General features: G+C 41.0%; 2 protein-coding genes across 3 annotated transcripts in view; both read right to left on the minus strand.

Annotated features, from left to right (window-relative positions):
• Nucleotides 1-30: 30 nt before the first annotated feature.
• LOC138026564 (gem-associated protein 6-like) lies at nucleotides 31-715 on the minus strand. The gene has a single exon (XM_068873956.1). It carries the CDS (start codon nucleotides 713-715, stop codon nucleotides 164-166), a length of 552 nt encoding a protein of 183 aa, XP_068730057.1. The 3' UTR covers nucleotides 31-163.
• A 1,307-nt stretch (nucleotides 716-2,022) lies between these two features.
• The window catches only part of LOC138027081 (leucine-rich repeat serine/threonine-protein kinase 2-like), a 28,058-nt gene continuing 5,786 nt past the window's right edge, over nucleotides 2,023-24,294 (minus strand). Inside the window, exons 3-12 of one of the 2 annotated variants that reach the window (XM_068874583.1) lie at nucleotides 22,900-23,284; nucleotides 17,944-18,580; nucleotides 17,313-17,505; nucleotides 15,404-15,577; nucleotides 12,422-12,661; nucleotides 10,724-11,005; nucleotides 8,660-10,279; nucleotides 7,294-8,039; nucleotides 5,019-6,454; nucleotides 2,023-3,253 (exon numbers count right to left, since the gene is read on the minus strand). In XM_068874583.1, the coding sequence (XP_068730684.1) occupies nucleotides 2,659-3,253; nucleotides 5,019-6,454; nucleotides 7,294-8,039; nucleotides 8,660-10,279; nucleotides 10,724-11,005; nucleotides 12,422-12,661; nucleotides 15,404-15,577; nucleotides 17,313-17,505; nucleotides 17,944-18,580; nucleotides 22,900-23,284 (6,308 nt within the window). In that variant the 3' untranslated portion in view covers nucleotides 2,023-2,658. The remainder of the gene's footprint in view (nucleotides 3,254-5,018; nucleotides 6,455-7,293; nucleotides 8,040-8,659; nucleotides 10,280-10,723; nucleotides 11,006-12,421; nucleotides 12,662-15,403; nucleotides 15,578-17,312; nucleotides 17,506-17,943; nucleotides 18,581-22,899; nucleotides 23,285-24,294) is intronic. The other variant, XM_068874584.1, reaches the window with a different exon arrangement.

Below are 24,294 nucleotides of genomic sequence, written 5' to 3' on the forward strand. Positions count from 1 at the left end.
CAGAGCAGGGAAATACAGAGAACAAATAATATATCAGGCAATATTATTGCGACTAATCTAAGGTATTAGCAGTCTCTTTGTAGGCAATACGACCGGTTGTACCCTAGTAGTGGCACAGACATAACCAAATGATAAAAGACTGTCCTCTTTACTCCACAGCTTATCAGCTACATGTAATTGTAACGTGGTTTTGTTTCGCCTTTATAAGCTTCTGAACGCGATCCAGTATTATCTCATTACTGCATCTACAGCACTCGGAGTCATAAGGTGGCTCCAGAAACAAAACCCCCATCACTGATAACACCGCCTCATTGTCAGGACACTGACTCACGGGAACTCGGTTTAGAGTCAGCCACTCAATCATTTCTTCTCTCAGCTTCGACAGTTCATCTTTCGAATACTCATTAGTTTTGCGGGATTCAATAAGCTCATTTATTTCACGTCGAAGACCTTCCTTTGGGTAAATATCTTCCTCCTCCAAGATAACATGTGAGATGGCATGTCCCATTACAAAAGCAAGCTTCCTTGAATTACCGCCAGAAGAGCTTTCGTTCTCCTCTTCCAAAACAACTGCGCGAGTTACTGGATCGATAGCGTGTACCCATCCCACTTTCTTGCAACTGTTAGCAAAGTAAATAATGATTCTTTTGTCCGTATATTCCCGTAACGTTTGGATGGGAAGTGTACCCCACTTTGCGGTCTTTTTGTCCGCCATTTGTATCTCACTCAATAAGTAGGTTATGTATGATGACACACAAAATTGTTTTTGGTTTACCCACGGGAAGCCTGGGAAAGGGACGGTTATCACAAAATAAGGTGAGACACTTAAAATGTTGTGTATACAAGGTGCCAAATGATCTCCTGTTTTTTGCGAAAAAATTGTGAAAAGGTAGTGTCACCAGAACAATTTACGAAAGCTAACCATTTCGATGTTATCCATATCATATCCCATATTTAATCGCAACCACTCACATCAACCGTTCGGGCGAGAGAGTAGCCCGCGAGCAGGCTCGCTTTTCGAGGTAGGAGAGAAGTCCTCTTTCTCTCCCTCGCACCGCGAAGAGAGCGCGTGCTGCTCGCAGGCCAGGGAGAGAGCGGGGTGTGAGCGGGTACACTAGGTTTGAGAGACCAAAATTTTGTTGACGCCTGAGGAATGAACCATTGCACGGACATCTTGAACGACTTTCGTCAGATGTCTGGTGTACTTAAAACGAATTTACAATTCAAAGACCCAAAGTTTCGACACCCCTGTCTATAACAGCCCTGACTGAGGGCACTAGACAGCAGTGTCGAATTGTAAATTTTTAAGCTACATTTAAATTTCTTCAAACCAGAGTAGGATCAAGTTCAATCTACGTCTGATGGGCAACCTTGTAAAAATGTGAACCTTGACTTTCAATTCGGTTCCTTCTTCCTGTGTATCCTTCAGACCTCATGGCACGGGAAGGAAAGGAAAGGAAAGGAACTTTTAAAATTTAAGTGTCTAGTCGTTCTAGCGCTGGAGCAATAATTAAGGACACTGTAAACTGAAATACTATAACACAAATCAAGTAAAATGTTTGTTTTTGAGGAGAGGGGACATCGGAGTACCCGGAGAAAACCTCTCTGTGCAGAGTAGAGAACCAGCAAAGTCAACCCACCTATGAAGCCGAATCTGGGAATCGAACCCGCAAGCCACATTGGTGGGAGGAGAGTGCCCTGACCACTGCGACATCCCGGCACCCCAAAGGGGCAGATAGTTGGTAAGACTGTATGGGTCAAAAAACAACTTTAGTTTAAATCAAGGAGGCAAGAAAAAAAGGGGTTTTAACACCCTGAATATCAGGCCTTTCTCTTCCTTTCCCTTTGAAGAGACCTATAGGGCGAACAACTACCAAATCAGCTAGAGGTTAAGGAGCGCGCTCCTTTTGAATCGGATAACAAGTCATTTCGGTGGATCAAGCTAGTAAAGGTACAGAACTGAGGTCTCTTTTGCTGGTCCGATTAGATTAAATAATATAGAGTTGGAAGAACCGCAAGTAAGAACCAAATGAAACTATTTATTCTTGAATTGACACTTCCTTAGGAGGTAGTCCAAACAAGAAATGTGTAACAATTCGATTTATTACGTCAACTGTTGAACTTAAAGAATTCATGGTGAGAATATCACACTACCACTAATAATCTGTGCTTACTTCAAGTGCATATTACATAAGAAAGTGAGCAAAAAAAACTACATTCCACGATTTTTTTTCAGTCCTTCAAAACTTTAAAAATCCGAAATACAAAAAGTGAACTTTTAAAGCTCCAATTTAGTACCGAAAATAAAGACATCTTTTTTTTCTTGTGACCTCCGTATTCTGTCACTACTTGTATTAAAAAAGTGACAAAATCTTAAAATACAAAAGCTTTAAATGCCGATTAATAAATTTTCAACACCTAAGACTTAAAGCAAGAGCTTGTCGTTTCGCTTTTAAGAAATGGTATGTACCTACCTAGTCGTTTCCACAATTTGTTTCCGTAGCTCATGATGGAATGAAATGTGTTCAACTAGACTGTATTTACTCCAAATTAATAATCTTCCAAACTTAGGAGTGACCAAACATTTTCAGATCTATAGAAAATCTACTTTGCACAATTTTCCAAAACCTTGGACAATGCAGAGGATGATTACAACGTTTATGGATTTTCTTCCGCACTTCTTTCAGAATGGTGATCCTCTGCGCCACCCTTGTCAGCGTCAACAACCGGGAAACGTTGCCGACCGCTTTTGGCCTCAATTCTCGCGAAGCACTCTTTGGATACAACTTCCCACATGATCATTATACACTTGGGTGGTAAACTACCGGAACTTGTTGTCATCCTAGGGGCCTCCCGTGGGGGCTGTCGCACCCGTTCGGCTGATAACACGCAGACATCCTTTGTTCCTAGCCCCTCTGGTCTAAGACCCTTACCGGTACTTATGACGTAATTTTGTTCGGTGCCACACGGACCGGGCCCGTGGATCAAAGTGAGGGTACGTGTTTCATCATAGGAATGAAACCACGTAACTAAATGGCCTCTGAAAGCATCAAATATCAGGACGTGACCACTCGCGGTTCCCACCCAGAGGGTGTCTTGCGTGGGCTCCACGCACGTGATACAAGCCAAAGCATTGGTGTTGTCTTCGAGAAAAATTTCAGTGGACGTATCATACAGGGTGCGCAAAATGGACGCACAATCTACGCTGTAGTGTTTCTTAATACCAGTGACATCCCATTTGCCGAGTACCGACCTGTAAGAACAAATTGAACATCTATAGTTAGCTAGGCGAACGGCAAGAGAAACACCTCGAAAGAAATAAAGGCTTTGCACAGGGGGTCATCAGAGTTCGGGCATTTGTAGTTTTTTGGCAAAAAAAAGTAGATGGAGATAATGAAAACTACCAGTACCAGGCAAACATATGTTAATAATCGGTCAATAGCCTCTTTCCGAGTTGCTGCACGCCTCAGTTTCAAAGCGAGACCTGGTGCACAACCATTCAAATGGAAATGAGTTGCGTATTCTTATGCAAATCAAACTCATTTCCCTTACAATAGTTGAGCGCCAAGACTCACTTCGAAACCGAGACAAACAGCAACTCGGAAATGGTCCATTTGCACAGCAACCCGCCCTTAAAGAACCCCAGCGGTACAACAGACTGCTGTGGAATACAAAAATACATATTACTTAATGTGGGTTCTTGAAAATCTCTTTACGAAAGTTCTTCGACTCACTTAACTGGCGGGAATTACGTGGGAATTAAATTGCACATTGCAAGTCATCCCTCCCTTGTCATTAATACAGAGAGTTGGGTAGTGATCACTGCCAAGTAAAACTTAAACGGCCTACGTCACGTTATTTTAGGGTGTTTAAATCTCGAAAATGAAATTCCTTTACTGATAAAATTATCGTGACATCACAAACAAGATGATTCTGAGTAAAAACGACCTTTATCCTGGCGATTTGCCATAAACTTGAAAAACGTCGGGCCGACTTTTTTCAAGAATACCCAAATGCAGTCTGTTTCAATCTTGTCCATTTGTGTCCATCCATGTTTATCTTTTATGTTGTTCAACAGTTAAGTGGTTATTGCAATGTTTCATTCTCCATTTTGGGCATTTTGGGTGTAACGAAATTAAATCATTTTGCGTGACGTAGCCCCTTGAACAGTGCACTGCTGTAGTGAATCACACTTCAAGATTCGCCATAACAGACCCTCATCATTTCGTTTTGTGAGGGCAAGTGACCAAGAATGCTACTGAATTATGGATATAGTAAACTGGCAACAAAAAGCTATTTCTTACGAGAAAGTCCTGCCCAAATTATCTTGAATGGCGAATGCAGAAGCTATTCCTTTTATTCCTATTTCAGTACAGGTTTAATTGCACGCAACTCCTTGGACAAACTGTAAACTAAAGATTCAATTTCTTTTCCCCAAATCTCTCTCAGTTTACAACCACCTTTTCCGGAAGTTCTTTGAACTCCCTATGAATCAACGAAACAACACCACTTTTCACATTGGCTACGTACCAGTCAATTGAAAGCTTTAACACCCCTCAGGAATTCCAGGGAGTTGCCGGGAATTGAAAAATCTTTCTCCCCGGGGTATGGAATGTGAGCAATACCGATTACAGGTTTACGAACGCTTGCTGAAGTAGAAGCCAAGTTGTAGAAGGTAACATCGAGTTACAATCTTTTGTAAGGTAAGAAGTGTAGATTATTGTCTGGCTAGCTGAAGAGAAACTTAAGTTCAAACCTGTGTTATCTAGCTCAGTGAACTCAGTCGAGTATAAAAGCAATAAAAAGGTGCAAAAAGCTGATACGATTTAATGCCTCGGTAGGGAGGGCTATCACCTGAAATCCAGTCATGGGTATTGAAAAAGCCTTTTAGCTCATGATTTTCCCAAAGGAGATGACAAAGGTTCATTTTTACCGGTACAACACTTTTCCTGTGAATGAACTGTATTGCATGGGTACGTAATGATTGAAAAAAATTATCATGAATTCTAATATTTCACCTGCAAACAGACAACACGCTTTGCTGGTCGAAGGATGCCTTAAGCAGCGAGATCTGAGTTTGAGGATTGTCTTCCATTCCCTCGGGGCCCGCGTACCACATGGCATCTACCTCAAACGCTCCCACTTCGCCCGGTTTAGTTAAATACCGGTAAATGTACCGACTGGCGGACACCCAAAGTTTATCCTGGACAACAATCATTGAAAGAATACGATGACGACCAACAGCGAAAAAGCGAAAATTTTTCTTTCTATCGCTTTTCTTCATTTCCGACTTGAGAATGCAGCGAACTGTGCCGTTGTTAAGACCAACGAAGATGTACTCGTCATTGGACGTGACACACGTCAATTGCTCACTGAAGGGAATGGTCGTCACAAACTTATGACGACACGGACTAGAAACTGAATACACAAAAATCAAGTCGAATGCGCCACGGACGCCGATTAGCATGTGTGCTGCTACGCAATGCATACCCTGGATCTGAAAAAAGCACTTCTGTTCTTGATACGTGTCGATGGAAAAGGAAAACTGCAAGTCAAGTGAGCGACCATCGTAGATATAAATCTTGTTCCCATCATAACCATCGCACGCTATCCACAGGTCGCACGAATCTGGCGCGACACATACATGTCGCACTGATGCATCCTTAGGAGGAATCGGCTGTTTGGCGAGTAAACATTGAAAAGCTGGCTGACGGACTTGTTCCGCTACCTGACTGGTCGTCGGTCTCACCGTCGGTCTGGACGACCAGCAAAGAAGCATGAGCTCAGTGAGAGTCGGGAGACCGAACATGGCCACCGGAACTTGATCCCACTTCGGACGCTCACCTCTGATCACAGCTGCGTTGATTTTGGGCGGGGAATCGTATTCTTGGAATGGTTCCAAACGCGTGATGAGCTTGTATAACAGAATTCCATACGAATACACATCAACTTTTGGAGTGTATTCTTCCTTGTTGGCGCATTCCAGCATCTCTGGTGCGTGAATACCTGGTGTTCCTGTGACGGAAACGAGCCCAGTGGACGTCGCAAAGTTGGCTGTGCCGAAGTCGATGAGTTTCACATGCAAGTCATCAAGCTCGTTCAGTGACCAAACAAGCACGTTTTCAGGTTTTAAGTCGCGATAGATAACCCCCAAAACGTGAAGAAATCTTAACGCTTCCGCAACTTGATAGGCAACACGGAACAACACGATACGATTAATAGAAATGGATCTTTGAAGAATGTCAGTGAGCGCGCCGCGCTCTGCGAGTTCAAGCACTAGACACAAAGGACGTAGAGTTACACCAACAACGCTGATGAGATAAGGGTGATGTCTCACACGGCGTAACACGTTTAACTCCTTACGGACTTCCCGGTAGTGTCTTATGGGGTCTATCGCATCACTGGTGAAAATCTTGATGGCTACTGCTTGTCCCATGCATTGACCGCGAAAAACCTTCAAGAAATAACAAATAATACACTTTATTATCCAGGCACTCCCATCGGAGTTTTTCAGGATTAATTCAGCTACAATGCTGTGTTTACTGAAGTAAGGGAAGTGACTAGGCCTATAGTTTATCATTCTTATCTGCGAGACTGGAGAGTCTAACCATTTGAAGATGTGATTGCCAAGGCAACACTCTCTCCTTAGTTATTTAAAGACCTCGCGCGTTGTTCTGCTCGAAGATCTTCACTCAACGACCTCTCTCTCAGCACGGAAGTGACGTTTTGTAAGACGGGATCTACGGGTATCGTCCTTCTCAACTCTTTTTTTTTTTTGGTACCTCCGGCAGGGGTTTAATCTGGTGCCAAAACAAAGTCGAAAGCTTTGGAGTGCAGGGATGGTTCAGTGGTGAGAGCACTCGCCTCCCACCAATGTGGCCCGGGTTCGATTCCCAGACTCAGCGTCATATGTGGGTTGAGTTTGTTGGTTCTCTACTCTGCAGCAAGAGGTTTTTCTCCGGGTATTCCGGTTTTCCCCTCTCCTCAAAAACCAACATTTGACTTGATTTGCGTTCATTGTTGACTTCAGTTTACAGTGTCGCCAATTAGTACTCCAGCGCTAGAACGACAAGACACTTATACACTTCAATTAAGTTCCTTTCTTTTCCAATGACTAGCTAAAAAGGGAACTCCGTGTGATTTACTCATATCGAGAAGTTTTTGGCATTGATTTATTGCATTGATTTATGAATATTTAAAAGAGAGGACAAATAATTGCTTGCGGCGAGGCGCACTCTAAATACCAGTGTCCCAGAAATTCTTCTTTGTATTCAATACAAAACGGCAAATTACCTTTCCGTATCCACCACTGCCCAAAATGTTGGCTTCGGTTTCCTCGTACGAGATTTGGTCATGTGACAACAACAAATCCACATCCACGTCATGTAACATTATATCAGGTGCCACTCGATGCAAATTGACCTGCAGACGCGGATGCTTTGGACAGCAAATCGTGTCTGTTTTGGAACTCTGCTGTTGGCAATCAGCGAATGGGAACTTGTGAGGCTCAAGACCTAAACGCTCACACACCACGCAAGGAATCAGCTGCCTGACAATGGGTTCATAACCGTCGGTTGTGGACAGCTCTTGGAACCACTCGCGAATGATCGTGTCGATATGATCAACCACATAGCTGAGTACCCTTCGGCCTTGCTGGCATGGACTCACTTCAGTGATTACCAAATGTCTTTCAGGATCTTGCGGATCGGGAGCACTGCTGAGAAGGAGAAACAAGCGAGGATGCCGTAGGCATACTCCAGACTTCCAGCAGTGAAGAAAACGTTTGTCGATCAAAGAAGCAAGATCTGTAGGCAGCTGAGGCAATTTTTCGATTGGGAAGTCCCCAATAAAGGAGCAATGAGGGAGATGAGGAGAGCATTCATTGCATTCGCCGCCAAGTTCACATGCCGGTGTTGCCGACGTTGAGCTCTTCGGTATTTCCATAGGTTGGTCACATTGGCAGCTTACACTTGGCGTATCTTTCGGCCCTGAAGGCTCTTGATGCCCAGCATCCGTCGAGTCCAATGTATGGCTGACATCTTATGTGGAATAAAACAAAAAAGTGCATAAACCTGTTCACATGACCATCAACTTTACTGCATATCTCAACAATAGACCCTTTGTAATGCTATCAGTGGAGTTTACGATCGTAATCTTCTTATATCATTGGTTGGTTTCCTGGGGCAAAGAAGTATCTGAATGTTCCCACCTTCGGCTGCCTTTTGTCTCAGTTCTACTAATGTCACCGAATTTTAAGACTTGGTAGAAGCACACCGTCTTTTGCCTTGTTTCACCGCCGGCGACAACGGCAGAACGAGAACGCAGTCTAAACTAAAAAAGCACATAATCGGTATGGTTTATTGGAAATTCATCTCGTTCACCATAGCAAACTTTATTAACCTCCAAAATAAATGTACAAGCGTAACCTCTATCTGTACTCTTTACCAGGTAAAATGGAGGCGACCAGGTCTCGCGGGATCTGGGTGCGAGATTCAGGGGCGTGAAAAGGTCAAAGAGACTGAGGCCTCTTCTTACACCTATTCAAGAATCCTGAGGGCTAAGAATGGGGAGGACATATTGCCTCAGCCATTGCCGGTCATTTACTGCCAAAATAAGACACTAAAGCCATCACAATAAATTCAAAATTATTATGGTGTACCTGTTTCGTTTTCCTTTTGATTTTGAGGCAGTTCCTTTTCCATGTTTTCATCGGTTTCACCACTTCTCGTTCCCTGTTCTTCAAGGTTAGGAAAACCATCAAAACTAGTTTCTTTCACCGACGAAACGCTCTCTGACGATGAAAAATCTAATGTGTTATCGTAGCTGGTAGACCTGTCTGTATCTGTTGTTTCAGCATCTGAATGGGATCGCTCAAACCGAGGAAAAAAATCATCTTCACGATGGTCCGGAGATGGAGTTATTCCGCCTCCTCCAAGGGGCACTGCGGGTAACCCCTCTTTACTTTCGTGTGGAAGTGAATCAGTAGTGGATTCTGACGTGGTAGGATTTTGCAGATTCACAAAATCATGACTTTTCCTTAGTCTTTGTGATGTGCCCTCATGGTCCGAATGGGTTAGCAGTAATTCGTTTTCAGCAGCTCCACCATCTCTTAAGTTTGTACATGGACTGCCCAGTCCCTCAGTAACAACAGATAAGTCCTGCAAGTCCGCCTTTTTTATTGTAGAGAGAAGCTCCTCTGACTCGTTTCCAGGGAACGATGTCTCTTGTTCAATACCGAATCTTCTGGGCACGGGAGATGCCGTTGCATTAGAGCTGTCTTCTTCTTTTGTATCCGATGGATCGAACAACAACGAAGAAATCAGATCGTCCCTTTCAAATCTCCGTGACACGTCTTGCAAAGCTGAGTCGCTGCAAGGAGTTAAACATTCTAAGTCAGCAACTCGGTGTTCCCGCTGAGTTCCAGGGTCAGTACTGTGCTTAAATACTCCTTTGTTGCTCCATGAATTATCCTTTGAAAGGCGAGAAGATGCGGGAAACGTGGCGTTTAAAGTATGGTTTAAACTCCCGCGAGCATCATCGTCATCGTCCGAGCTGTACTCATATCCCGAATCACTGCGAGAGGCTCTATCTTCAGCATCAGATATACCAAAGAATCTGCCGTTGATGTAAGCTCCTCGCCGGGGAATACCGTAATATCGAAAGCCTTGAAACTCGGCGGAAGAGTCGAAGATATTCTCAAATGAGCCACTCACTGAAGCCTCTGTGGTTCTCAGCATCTCACAGCTGCCTTCTACGAAACCACCAGCGGACAAATCATCAAAGACAAGTGGGCATCGACAACAGAATGGATCAAGTTGAAACGGACTTGTGGATTCATTCCTTGTGACGTTCTCTCCGCCCAATAACATATCCTTCATGTAGAACAGCAAGCGTGAGATCAGGCGACTCCAGAAACCATTTGGAATGCAAGGAAAAGAATGGATGCGCTTGATGGTGATAAAGGGAAGGTCCTTATTGGTGGCTGCTTGCGGTTTCTCAGCCGGAAGCTTGGAAGGGATCAATACGCGCTTGTCGTCCAAAGAACAAGCTATCTGGAAACGATTCAGGAGTCGGATAAACTGGGGCGAGTTACGATGAGGGAACCGGTCTTCTCTCAGCAACAAAGGAAGTTTAGATAGATCTAGGATGCCATTAACAATATACGGATTGACTTCCCGCAAAGTTACAATGCGTGCCATCAGCTCGCAAAGCCACTTGGGATCGAGGAAGTAGAGATCTCGAAGATCTTGGTTTGGGTCATCATAGTGCAACACAATGCCTGCAAGGTGCCCAGCAAAATACATTTATGAGTCGCCGAGATTATGAAAGCTTTCAAGAAACTAATAATTAGTTGAGTTCATTAAGGGTCGCACACCGGGCAAATTGACCGGCTGTGCACACTTTCTTGTCATGACTTTGCCCAGCAGTTCTCATCCTTTCTGCTTACTGAATCATATCAAAACAATAAAAGAACCCTTTTGCCAAACGATGATGACCTACTGAGCAATATCGTAATGAAACTCTTGCGAACGATACCGTTTCTACGCTTGACGTTGTATGGGCGGGACCTAAATACTGGCGACTTGGGCGGTAAAAAACCTGGTCGGAGAGGAGGTTTACTACTCCCAGGAGTAGCCGCATTTCAACCGAAAAGGGTTGGGAATGTACTCTGTTGGAAATCACAACCGTACGAACAAAACGTCGTCACTAGTGCTAGACCTACCTCTCTCGTGCATAAACTGAGTAACGTCTATCAGGTCGTTTGCATCCTCAATATCTATGGGATCATTCTTGATAATGTCGAGAACTAACGCCTCAAATTCGGTCTTGTGCATGATAGGTGATCTTCCGATCTTATGCAGCTCCTGCCGCTTGGCCAGAATGGCGTCTGCTACCAACCGGAAACTATGTGGGATCTTTTCACCCATGACCGACACCTGCCCCAAACCAGTCTTTTTGAGAGCGGAAGCAGCATCGTAGATAGTTGTACGAAGGTCATCAATTCCTGCACAAAAAAAAACACAAATGAAGATTTAAGAAACACTGCAAATAAAACGCCTCTTTGTTTCATCGTGGAGCGGTTAAGAGCGAGTGCGAAGGTAGCTCCATCCATCAATAACGTCTAGAGTTCCCTGGGGCCTGTTTCTCGAAAGACCTGAAACCTTTCGGACCTTTTTCGGGTGTAACAATTCCCCCCGTATCTTACGCACACGGAGGTTATAAGTCGTCAAACTACACGGTCATTTTTCTTTTTGCTAATGAAAACATGTTAGAAGATCGGCTTTCTAAAACAAGCGGTTGGCAGTTTCACAAATGGCTTTTAAGGCCCGAATAGTTATTAGGACTTTCGAGGAACGGGCCCCTCGGCCGATAAGGGTTCCTTTACAACTAGACTGCAGGGGTTTGTTCATGATTTTTCTCGCGTAACAAAATGGACGACTTAGCAGACGATCTCCGTTCAGACCTTTTGTTCAGTTATGAAGAACGACGACCGCACTTCTCTCACTCGCAACGCAGAACACTGCTTTATTCCGTTAAAGTACAATGTAAGATACAAGACCTCTCCAAACTCATGACACAGATTCACATGTAAGGATGATCCTAACATTAGGAAAATTTTAATAAGTTTCGGTTGAAATAAAATATAATAGAAGAATAGCGACTGGTGATGGGAAGAGAAGGACGAGTGGGTGAAGCAGTTCCTCCAGACAAATGGCCCCAGTTGTTCAAAAGGTGGATAAAAAACGCTATCCACCGGATAAATAACTATCCATTGGATAGCACAATAATTGATTTCGCTATGACTTATCCACTGGATAGTGATTTATCCGGTTGATACCGCTATCCATCGTTTGAACTGGGGACTGGCTTTCCTTAACGAAGGACGTCCACAGCAGAGGCCCAGAGCAGAATTGTTGCTTTACTGTAAACACATCTCGAGCAGTACAAATCTACAAGAGAGGTTTTTCAGCATAATGCAAAGGGGATCTTCTGGGACATCTTTCGAAAAGAGGAATTGCGAAAAATGTCTGTAGACTTCCCTTGACCATGCAGTTATCTAACACAAGTGAGGATTATTAAGGTTTCCATAAATTATGTTGTTTTATTAAAAACTGAACTACGGATATCAGATGTCCAGCATTTTCACTGGCTGGTCGGACACAGGCTATCATTTCATACACCTGCTGCACCAAATATGGTCAGGGAACGCGTCAGCAATAAAGCGAGCTGAAAACATTTTTGCAGCTCTGAGAAAAAAGGGCCGACAAAAGCCAAATAAAACCAATATGGAAGAGTTGTTGATCCTGGAGTTTTTAAAAACAAAATTATTCTACTCGGGCTTGCTGGATATAAAATGACTATACCTAAATATCCAGCGCACCCTCGTAGAATAATTGTTAAATGTCCTTTTTTATCTTACCTTCTCTGTTATCCAATGCACAGCTAACCACCTTGATGTAAACAGAATTTATTTGACCCTTTTTATACTTTGGCAAGTCAACTAGCTCCTTCACCAACTGTTGCATGCGCTCTGGAAAGCCAGGTTCCTTGTTTCTGCGAACCTTATCTAGATGTGTTCCAACAATGATTAGGCTTGTGTTGGATGTTGTGGCAAATATGGTGTCAAGCCAGCTTTTTAACATTTCGATTCCACTTTCACCTTGCAAAATTAAGAAAAGAATAAAAATATAAAGTGTAAAAACTTAAGCAAGCTTCCCTGATAGCAGAGGTCCCTTTTCTTTTGCATTCACTAATCTGACGAGTACGGGAAAACAGACCTCTGCCATGGACGGTCGAAACTCCCTGCCCAGAGCATACGCGGAGGTTACTTAGCGATTGAATTCTCGCATGATACTACATGCTGTGTGGACTCACTTAACAACAGTGGAATTACTGTAAAGGAATGTGCGGGACACAGCGGGCTCAAGTCACAGTCAGCAAACATATCATGAGGGACATCATGAGGCATGCGATTCAAGGTTGTGGACGAGTTTCGACCCATTCTCTACTTTCTCAAATTCAAAAAATACCAGAACACCTCTTTAATTAACCCAAAGAAAAAAATTGCACAGGCATTGTTTTCGACTTCTCATGGGACATCTTCATGTCAACCGGGAAACTGCAAAGAATGATTATAATGCAATATTTTGGGAGGTAAAAGAGGTGTATTATAGGATTTGAGAAAGTAGAGAATGGAAATTTGGCAGAGGTTTCTTTTCCCGTAATTGTCAGCTCAGCGAACACAAAAGAAAAGATACTGGTACCTTTACTAGCAAGGAAAAAGCAAGCTAGAGGTACTCTAACGTTCTTGGCTATATGAGTCCTCGATGAAATTAAACTTTATGATTTTTGCAGATGATACAATTCAAAAGACCCCCACCCTGCAAGCAGAACCTTTCTTTTGCTTGCTTGATTTTGGCGTTCTCGAGAAAGGCTCTGCATGAATCGAGTAACATCTTTATTGAATATGCGCTGCATGTTGCCAGGATACAGTCTCAAACCCAAGCCTAATATGACAGATCTCGCCGCCATCTTGGTTTTTCATGGTACAGCGGGCTCAATTACAACCATCGGTTTTGTCACTAAAGGGACGCTCGCACTGGAATAACCGGTTTGACGAGAGAAAACAAGATTGACTAGTCCAGAAGCTCGGGCTGCGGCGGCTTCAAAGAGTTGACGCGATTCGGGCAGAGCCTACTTTTCTCCTCCTCAATAAAGAGAAAGACAAAAGGAGGCTCTGCTTGCAGGGTGAAGACCCCGAACAATTGCAATTCTTTCTTCTTTGTTATGTTTAATTCAATCTATAGTTAGCTCCGTTTTTTCATTTCTTCTTTACTCTTGTTGTTGTTGTATTGTAATTGAATAAGTGTGAATAAATGAACTTGAACGAAAGTTGGAAAGTGCTGTAATTACAAATGGTCTAGTTATGATACCACTGCCAGCCTTCACTCTCTTCTCAACACTCTACACTGTGACGGGAAAAGATCAAGTCAATTCTTACATCTAGAATATTAAATGACTTATGCTGTATTTGCTAGATTTATTTTCTGTTTCTAGAGAAAGAGCAGGGCATCACTATGGAACGGCTCACCCTGCAATTCATGTACAATGAATTTTATGAAAATGAACAGTTATGGTCCCACACGGCATTCTTCTGAAACTGTATTTTTACAGTTAGTACCAAGTACTGATTTTATTGAGGTACAGCTGTTGCGTGATTACTAAAGGTTTTACAGTGTTTAAATTCTGTCTGTTAGTCTGGGTGTGCATCTGATAGCTTGGGTGTGCGTAAGTTTTTGTGTGAGCACTATAATGTATAAACCAAAGGCCCCATCTCACAACTTGTATTAATTAAAATTCCATGGGATGTTAAACAAGCTTAAGGAGGCTCGAAAGGGTTTTCAGCTGAGCGCGCGCGCGCGCAAGCCACACACGCAATTCGTAAGCTGCTTGCGTCAGCTCATGATTCAAATGGGTCACCAGAAATAAACAAATACCGCTAATTTCGCTTACCTTTCTCCAATTCCTATATACATGGAATATAAATAGACATCTCCTATTCACGAAAACTACGAAAATTTTACTTAAACGGTTTAATAGTCGCTTAAATCCGTTTGTGTTGACCTGTAGCTCCACTCGCGCGCGGACTCGAATGAGCGGGTGACGCATGCGTAAATGCTGATCTTGTAACCCCCTAATTTTTCCTGATTTTGCAACTTTCCTCGTTTATATCTCTGATTCTGGACGGTGAATTTTTTTCATTTTTTGCATGTTAGCTTAGATTAATTTAAACCGTTTGTCTTTAAAATTTAAAAAAATTCTGTAGGTGAAAAAAAAAATTAGAGTCACAATTCAAAAAAACTTATTTTTCTGAAAAACTGACCTACAGATTTGGTTGAATTTTAAATATTTTAGAGAGTATTTCTAACATTATCTGGTAACGCTGAATGGGAAAATTTCACCGTCCCGTTTCTTCAAAAAGGACAACATATGTTGATTTTAAGGCTCAAAGAAATGCCTAATATCGTTGCCATGGTAACATTATTTTGGAGGAAAACATAATGTGAGAAATCTATGATAGGTACTTAATACCCTGGCCAAATTTCGTCTTGATATGGTTGCCCTAACTGTATCTAAGGACAGAATATGTTTAATTGTTTTTAAAAAAGGAGAAACTATTTCGAGCCTCCTTAATACACTTACCAAGGAGAGCTCAGGGCATTGAGTTCACATGGGTGATGATAATTAAATATAATGAACTAAATAGTCTCTATTGTTTTTTTAGAATCTTTATTGGATGGAAAAAACATTAAATATGTTAGATTTATGGTCTACATGCCTTGGGATTAATAAGACTTCTGTTTTTGGTATTTCTTTCTCAGAGAAATTCGTGTCATCTTACCTTCCTCCAAATTCCATACCAACAGGTAGAGAGCCAGTGTTGACAGGAAACACTGATGTGTGGCGTAGAAGTCTTCTTGTCCACCAAAGTCCCAGACTTGGAAGGTGTACTCTGGGTAATTGGAGAACAATCCAAATGCATTACGATTGTAACGAAAGTCATCGATGTCAATCCCTACGGAAAAAAAAAATATTGAAAATGAAAACAATGTGGTACCAGAAAATTGACTTGCCATGCAAAATTAATAAGCCATTTCCCAGTTCATGTCTGCCTCCTCTTTAAAGGGAATCTAGTAGTGCTAAGTTTTTCTTTACAAAATTAGTGTTCATTCGTAGGTAAAGTAGAACTAATTACCATCACAAAAACTTCTCACCAAGACTCGCTTTGAAGAGGAGGCAGACATGAACCTCAGAAATGGCCTATTATTACACAAAGATATTAGCATTACACATATTTTTTCTCAAAAGGTACAGGGTGAAAATAACTGTCTCTGCTTTTCACCTCACTTCAGAGAAAATTGAATGCAAAGATCAGTGAAAAATTCTGATGGAAAGCATGCCTGCAGGCCACTGCGACCATATCTGGGGTGTTAAAGCGTTGTTTACATGAGCAACTTTTATGCAATAATTTTTATTATTTGCTCATGCAGACGAGGAAAATTGACCAATTTTTATGTGACAAACATATTTGCCAAGAAGCTTGCATGTTAGCCTTTATGTGACAAATAAACGTTTTCATAAAATGACAACTTTTATCTGTCAAAAATTGCTTGTGTAGACAACTCCTCACATGGAATATGGCAAATACTTGTGACAGCAAGCAATCTCCCACTGCACTGACACTGCGCACATGATAAAAACAAGGCGGCCTAAATAATTTACATGAAATCTGCAGGGTTTTGTCAAGGTCTTGTGCAATGAAGGAAAAAAAAATGTGTCGCCATTTTTTAATCTGGTTTCAAAAATCATTAATAATTCATGAGCCTAACAGCCTATCAAAGCACCGCATTATAATGGAAATTAAAATTGCAGAGCTGCTTATTTAATGACATGGAAATTAGTCTGTTAACACATCATCATCCTTTGGCCACCCTGCTGGATGGAAGGCTTACAGCAATCTCTTTTCATACAGCTTGATCAAACATAGGCACTCCTGGCTGAAGCTTTAATATCCATCCCTGAATCTCTTAAAAATGGCTATCCAGAATCTCAATTTAACAGAATGTCATCAACAATTCAGAAAGGATGACAGAGAGGAAGGGATGGCATAACCACACTTTCAGTATCAATACGATAAGTGGCCTGCGAACTGAAAAAGCTTTAAGACCTTTGAGGAGAATGGTATGAAGGGCAGATTGTGGATTATTTGGGTAAACTATAGATACAGGTTATTGTTCGGTAAATCTTTCAGATAGTATGTGCTGTGCGCTGGCCATAAATTCTACAGTATGAGCCCCACTTCCCAAAAAGTATTTAAGGCTGTTGTTGTTTGCTGTTCAAGCGCCTATCACCTCAAAACTCTTTTCCACTATATTTATTTTCCGAAATTGTCCCAAATACATTGTGTTGTTTTTAGAACATTTTGATAGAAATTACACTAATTCATTGGCTTTGAAAGAAGGGTAAAATGGTCATGAATACTTTGATCAACAACCATACAGTGAAGGGGAATTGGTTCAATACCGGGTTGACATCGCAAACTGCTTTGCATTGAGATATTTTTTTGAAAACAGCGATGGAAATTAATTTGGGGGGGGGGGGGGGGGGATGTACTGTACATTGCGCATCTTTCCCAATGCCTTGACCTCATTGCTATTATTACTTAATACTCTTAGGAGAGGCCAATTGAGAAAACAAAAAAACAACTGAGTTTAGGAAATGTACTGATTAATACTCTCAGCTGACAGTACCATTTGTTGGGCTATTGGTATTGTAGGTGTAGTCTCTCATTAGGCGATGCATCAATGTTGTCTTTCCTTGCTCGGCTCTTCCAACCAGCATAAGCTTTACTGTGTAATAACCCTGACAGGTTCGCAGACTGTTCCGAAGGTACATGATTGTTTTAACACCATCCTGCTTTATTCTGTCAGGAGGATCTGTCAACTTAACAAAACAAAGAAAAAATTAAAATCTCGTTATTGACGACCAAGAGCATGAAGCTGGGTGTGATTTAACAAAAGGCTATTTCCACTTGCAGAGGCCTTAGTTGTTAATGATGTTGTTACTGTGTTTGACAAATATACGCTGATGTTGTTGTTATCTTTCCATAATTATGGTTTTCTGTCCATTATGCCTTGAATAGTGGATTAAATTTTCTTGGAGTCTCAATTAAACATTACTCCTTCAGGCCACACATGCACACATCAGTTAATTGGCTTTCCTAATTGAGAAATCCACTTGCAAAACCAAACAACCACCTTTCATTTCTTTACCTCAACATAAAGAAAACATAGTTCTCTTAAAAACTTGATGAGTAGGCTCATAAAATTACACATGAAGATAATAAATTATTATTATTATTATTATAATGACAGTACCAACCTGATCCAGATGCTCTAATTTCAGGGAACGGATATTTCTTAGCCTGCCCATCTGATTTGGAAGTTGCGTTAATCTAGGATTTGCAGACAGATCCAAAAACTCAAGAGTAATTATCTCACATACACACAGTGGCACCTCATACAAATTATTTTTCGCCAACTGCAGAAGTGTCAATTTTGCCTGGGCCATGCACATTGGTAAAGTCTGTAACGAATTATCACTTAAGTACAGTGATCTGATGGAAGGGCTCCAGTTACACCTCCCGGGGAGTTCCATAATCTTGTTTCCTGAGAGCTTGAGATCACGCAGGGTTGGCATCTCCAATAAACACACTGAAACTGACTTCAATTGATTATTTCTCAAATCTAAAACACAAAGTTTCTCCAAGTTGTGAATGTTAGAAGGAACTCTTGTGAGTAAGTTTGAAGATAAATTAAGTTTTTCCACCCAAGTAAGATTTTCAAGCCAGACAGGATCAATTTCACCCAAAGCGAGCTTTGCCCATTCAATCTCTTTTTTCTCCTTTCTGCACTTTGTGTTGCTCAAAAGAATTCCAACAGCATCCATTTTCCTTTGTTTTAAAGCTAATCCAATTGGCACAGCAATGATAAAGTTCTTTTCATCAGAACTAAAATACCTACACAAAATAAAATTGAAAAAAAAATAAAAATAAAACTCCAAACACCATGATCTTAATTTTGCAAATTACTTTTTTGACCTTGAAAATAACGGTACACATACTCACTTACAATTCAAGAGTTTGATAAAGAAAAACAAACACAGCATTTATTAACAGAGGATGCATATTATTTACTCCTTTAAAATAATGTAGTCAGCATCTACATGTATCTTGGGACAAGCACATTGAGAATGTTGCCAAAAGAGTTAGTTCAGGAATAGGACCCTTAAGGTGAATTCAGGAGTTTGTTGAGAGAGGCACTCTAGTTTCAATATATAATGCTTCAATCCAACCACACTTTAATTACTGTAGTGAGGTATGGGATACCCTGAGGAAGGGGCTCTCTAACAGGCTCTTGAAACTCCAGAATAGATCAGTTTGACTGATAATGAAGCTATCCAACGATACTCCTGTCACCAAGGCTTTAGGTCTCTTACATGAAGGCTGGGAAAATCTAGAAACTCAATGGGCTAAGGCAAAGGAAAAGCAAATGTATAAAGTAGTCAATGGGTTGGCTCCTCAATGCCTTACTGATCTTTTGATAAGTAAGAATAATACATGTACATCACACTTTATTAAAAACTGAACTACGGATATCAGAATTCCAGCATTTTCATTGGCTTTCGTTTTGGACCGGAATTGACCAAGGCAGAAATCGATGCTTCATTCGACAGTACATGGAAGAGTTGTTGATCCTGGACTTTTTAATAAAACAATTATTCTACTTGGGCTTGCTTGGTATAAAATGATTACAATTATCTATCATATCTATCATTTCATATCCTTCATGCCCTCATAGAATAAATGTTAAATAACCTTAGGGGATCCTCCTCCTCACTGCAGTTACCGCTATCCAAAATTGAATGTCTAAAAAACACATTTTTGCTATACTGGAGTAAAATTTTGGAACTGGCTTCCTGCTACACTTCGTGAATCTGAAACCCTTCCAATCTTTAATAACAAAATTAATGTGCACAGTTTTAGCTGACTTTTGCTCATCTCCTGCCTTGGAGAAAGTAAAGATAGATGTATCATGTTTAGTGAATAGAATTATTACCTGGTAGTTTATAGTACGTGTAAGTATAAGAAATTTTAATTAGCAAACTGTAAATAACTTTTTATTGTAAATAGTCATTAGATTTGCTCATTTTATCATAACCACACGCCCCTTATGGAAGTCAACTTTTAGGGATAATTATTAACAGGACAAGCTTGTAAAAATAAGATTTGGCTCACTACACAATACTGTTATGGTACGGTATATTATTATAGTGCCATGGTAGATGTCTTAGGTAAATAGCCCCCTGAAAAGACAAGTGGTTGCTACACAGTAAAATACAAAACCCAGAAAGACTGAAGAGGGGGATGGAGAAACATTGGCTTTGAGGCTGACATGTTCATCATTTTCAAGTTCCCTTACAACTTCCTTTTCACCGCAAGTTTTAGCGTGTACTCTCAGCGTCTGACAGCTTTCCACGACAAAAGTTCACTGAACTGAAGCCCTGTCCGCTGGAGTTAGTATCTGGATGGGAGACCTCAAAAAATATGACTTGCTGTCAGCACAGGTGACCCAAACACATAATTTGAATGCTCAGTCAACATAACAGTTTGTAGGGTTTATATGGGAAACATCGGCTAATAGATTATTCTTTTGTTATCAATCTTCATGTGAGAGAGGACAGAAGGCCAAATCAAGCCAATTTTTGGGATTAAATTGTTCTTGATCACAGAGCTCGAGTGATCACTGGCTTCAGAGGTTGCGAGTTTCCAGCATTGTCTTCTTTTAATGAAGAGGCTCTGTCAGGGTAAATTCCGACAAGGACATGGCCTAAAAAGTAGCGTCAGCACTTGAAGTGAAATCGGGACAAACAACATCCTTTCTTTAAATTTCCAACAGCAACGGTCACAGCAATGTGAAACACTGACAAAACACCGGTCGGGACAAGAGACCGTTTAAAATACAGACAAGCGACGCGGGACCCCCTACCTCAAATTATGTGTTTGGGTCACCTGTGCTGACAGCAAGTCATATATTTTGAGGTCTCCCATCCTGATACTAACTCCGCTGGACAGGGCTTCAGTTCAGTAAACGTTTGTCGTGGAAAGCTGTCAGATGCTGAGAGTACCCCTCAAATCGACACAAGGACACAAGATGAAGTTCAAGTAATTTTATTTTATTTGTCTTCCTCGCTGTAAACTAGGATTAACCAATTTTTTTCTGCAATTCAAGTTTCCCATGTATAAACTCTACAAACTGTTACGTTGACTGAGCATTTAAATTATGTGTTTGGGTCCCCCGTGCTGTCAGAAACGTAAGGGCGAAAATTCTATTTAAACGCTAAAAAATGCAAACTGAGCAAGGTGCAGATTTTGTTAGCCCGCTTTATTTTTATGCAAAAAAAATATTGATGCAAAAGTAAATAAATATCAATAAACAGTTTTTAAGAGGAGCAGACGGGAGTTTTTAGGAAGTGTCGATCGAGAATAATTAAAAATATTTTGCCATCAGCAACAAAATTTGAGACATGAAAACAACGTAAATTTTGCACAGTGAATAGATAAAAAAGTTACCATCAGAGAAAAACATTTTGGGCGATTGTTGCCACGTTCAATATTTCTATTGTACTTTTGGCTGCACAAGTGACAATGAATTCAGCAATCGCATGTAATCAAGTTACCTCGCAAAACACGGGATACATCTGTGTCAAAATGATGACAAAAAAAAACAGGATTTTTGTTTTAGTTAGCTTTTTTCCCTTTCAAGTGTTATTAAGTTAGACAAGAAACGTGCAAATTCAATACAAAGATCACATTATTGTCCAACTCTTGAGATTGACCATTGTTTCTGCAAAGTCAAAAATTCGCTCTCCTAGACAAGGATATTTACATGTATATCACCAGGTAATTCCATCGTTTTGGAATCAGAAGCTGCTTTATTATTCATCACCGTCACAAATTCCTGCCGATTTTGGGGCTCACGTTTCCAACAGACCTGTTTATTTTCACGATTTATGCACATGCTGAAGGCCTATTAATATGCTACCACAGACTTACACTCTTACATTCTTACACTCTAAGAACCCTGTGACACAGTGAGTAGTGCACTACGACAAAAATAGTTTCTAGTTTACACTCAAAATCACATAGGAAAGGTTATCTTGTTCTCCATGCCAACTGATATGGCTTGGTTTGCTTTGCGACTCGCTATTCCATTGCTCTAAGAGAGACAAAACCTCTGGCATATAGGGTATACTGTAGCTCCCCCATCATTTCTGCCAATTTTTAATGAGGTGCTTAGTTGATTTAGCTCTTTGTTCCTCTACAAACTTGCGACCATTTTGCAAAATTGACAAGTGTCAAAACTTCAGTCAAGAGGTAACAGTTTAGAAGACCCCTGAAAGCCAAGTTAGAGTTAATCCTTCGCAGGCAATGCAAATTGCTTCTGAGGAAAAAGCATTTCAAATTCAGTTTGTTAGGGCAAATTGCTCAGAAGTCTGCCATTAGATCTCCCCTTGGTGGTTAAACTGCCAAAACCCCTTGGTGGTTAAATTGGCGAAATTAGTCGCCACTTTTCTACCAGGATAAAGGAACACACAGAAAGCGATAAAAACTCGTATATTTTAAGCATTTCAACACATCTCCTTTATGTAAGAACAAATACTCCCCTTCATGCTTTAGTATTCTGGATTCTGCCAGCAACTCAATTGATTTAAAACTCAAAGAAGCTTTTTATATAAATAAGATCAAACCGGAACTTAACAAACAATTGCAGCATTACAACACTTTTCTCACGTTTTAGTTTACACCTTGATGTTTGGTGTCACGCTGTAAATAGTACCCGCTTCTGTATTACATCATGTTGTAATAATTTTTTCATCTACCCGTAGACTTTAGAACTGTTCACACTTAGGAACTCATTAAACTGATGATGGCATAAGCATGCCGAAACATGTCTTTTAAAAAAGGTGTCTGTTTCCTTCAGTAATAATAAACTTAATTTGATACAAGCTCATTGCAATGCTTCCATCACCTACTGATACAGCTCCCAAGGTTCTTTAGAAACAAAAGTTTGCTATTTGAAACCATACTGGCCAAGTTCCTTACAATCTTTTTAAATCTTCACCCAAGATTACCAGCAACCACTACGCCAGTGAATTGTCAGTAGTCTACATTCTTTCCTTAACGGGACTCATAAACAAGAATCACACTCCGGTTTGAGCACCATACATAGATATCAGCATAATTATACATACAGTCATGAACATGTACGTGAGTACCTTGTCCTCTCAATTGAGCCATGTATCAGACTGAGTTCATCCTGAGGTAATTCTGACATAGCTTTTTGCTCCTCCTCTTTGTTCACTTCTAAGCTGATCAAGTATTTCAGAAGTCCCCTTTTGTCATGTTTAGCTGCGTAACAGGTTAACAACAGTGCAGCTGCTTCAAAGAAATCAAACCTTAAGGCTTCAAGGATACAGTTTCTGAGTTGAAAAGTGTGCCTTCCTCCTGTGATAATTAATGAGCAGATGGCTTCCATGTGTCCACCTCTTGATGCTTCTAGAAGAGCTTCCCTGAAGCATGATGGTATTACATCTGTCAGACTGATTGATGACAAGATGTCCCTCAAGCCTGGGTTATTTTCTCTTGCTGCTTTCTTGACCTCTATTAATTACATAATAATATTATTTTATTTTTATCCATCTCTCAATTGTGATTGGGTAAATAACAATGCGATTAATTCATGTTTCTGGCAAATTATACCAGTCTTTAACAGGGTTCTCCCTAGTTTTCAGCACAACAGGTAAGGGAGTCACCTTTTCAAACCGGCAAAGCATTTGGTTAATGTTGGACATTCTGCAAAGGATAAGCGACTTCTGAGCATTTGCAGGCGGTAATAGGTGCTCTTACAAGTGGTAAATTTTACCGGTTACTGCCAGATAGGGAGAACCCTGTCTTATTATCATACTTAAAAGATATTAGTAACTCTTTAAGTCTCAACATGTCACAGTATTGTAGCTGCAGTGCTTACATGTAGATGGTTTCAACACATTTCTCCGATGTTATATTCATGACTCGAATGTTGGATTTCTCATTCCCTTTTTACATGTAGTTACATGCAACATTTGTACATTTAGCCATTACAATGTATGCCTCAAGAAGTTGGCTGCAACCGTGCGTTACTCAACACAACTGAACGGAACAGAATGGAATATACCGGAATAAACCAGAATAAACCGGAATATGCCGGAATGAGGCGGAATGAGCATGACACCGGAATGAGATAAAATGAACAAGAATGGTACCGCAATATACCGAAATGAGCTGGAATGACACTGGAATGACACTGGAATGAGGCAGAATGACACACAAATAAAGCGGAATGAGAATGAATGAATAAATGAATGAATGAATGAGAGGAAGCGACGGTAGGCTGAGTTTCAGTGAGAAAGATAGAGGGAACGTCTGGAAAGAGCACATGGAAAGAATTATGAATGAAGAGAATGAGTGGGATCAGAATGTGGGAGCGGACTTGGTGAAAGGGCCAGAGAGGGTTAGTCGCGAAGAAGTGGTAAAGGCGATGGGGGAAATTAAAGCAGGAAAGGCTGCTGGATCCTCGGAGGTAAGGGTCCAAATGATAGCGGCGAGTGGGGAGATCGGGATTGGTGTGATGG

This window comes from Montipora capricornis, chromosome 12, assembly GCF_036669925.1.
Source record: "Montipora capricornis isolate CH-2021 chromosome 12, ASM3666992v2, whole genome shotgun sequence".
NCBI classification, from domain to species: Eukaryota; Metazoa; Cnidaria; class Anthozoa; order Scleractinia; family Acroporidae; genus Montipora; species Montipora capricornis.

Coding starts and splice junctions, on each gene's coding strand:
- LOC138026564 (XM_068873956.1), bottom strand. CDS start 715: ATGGCGGACAAAAAGACCGCAAAGTGGGGTACACTTCCCATCCAAACG.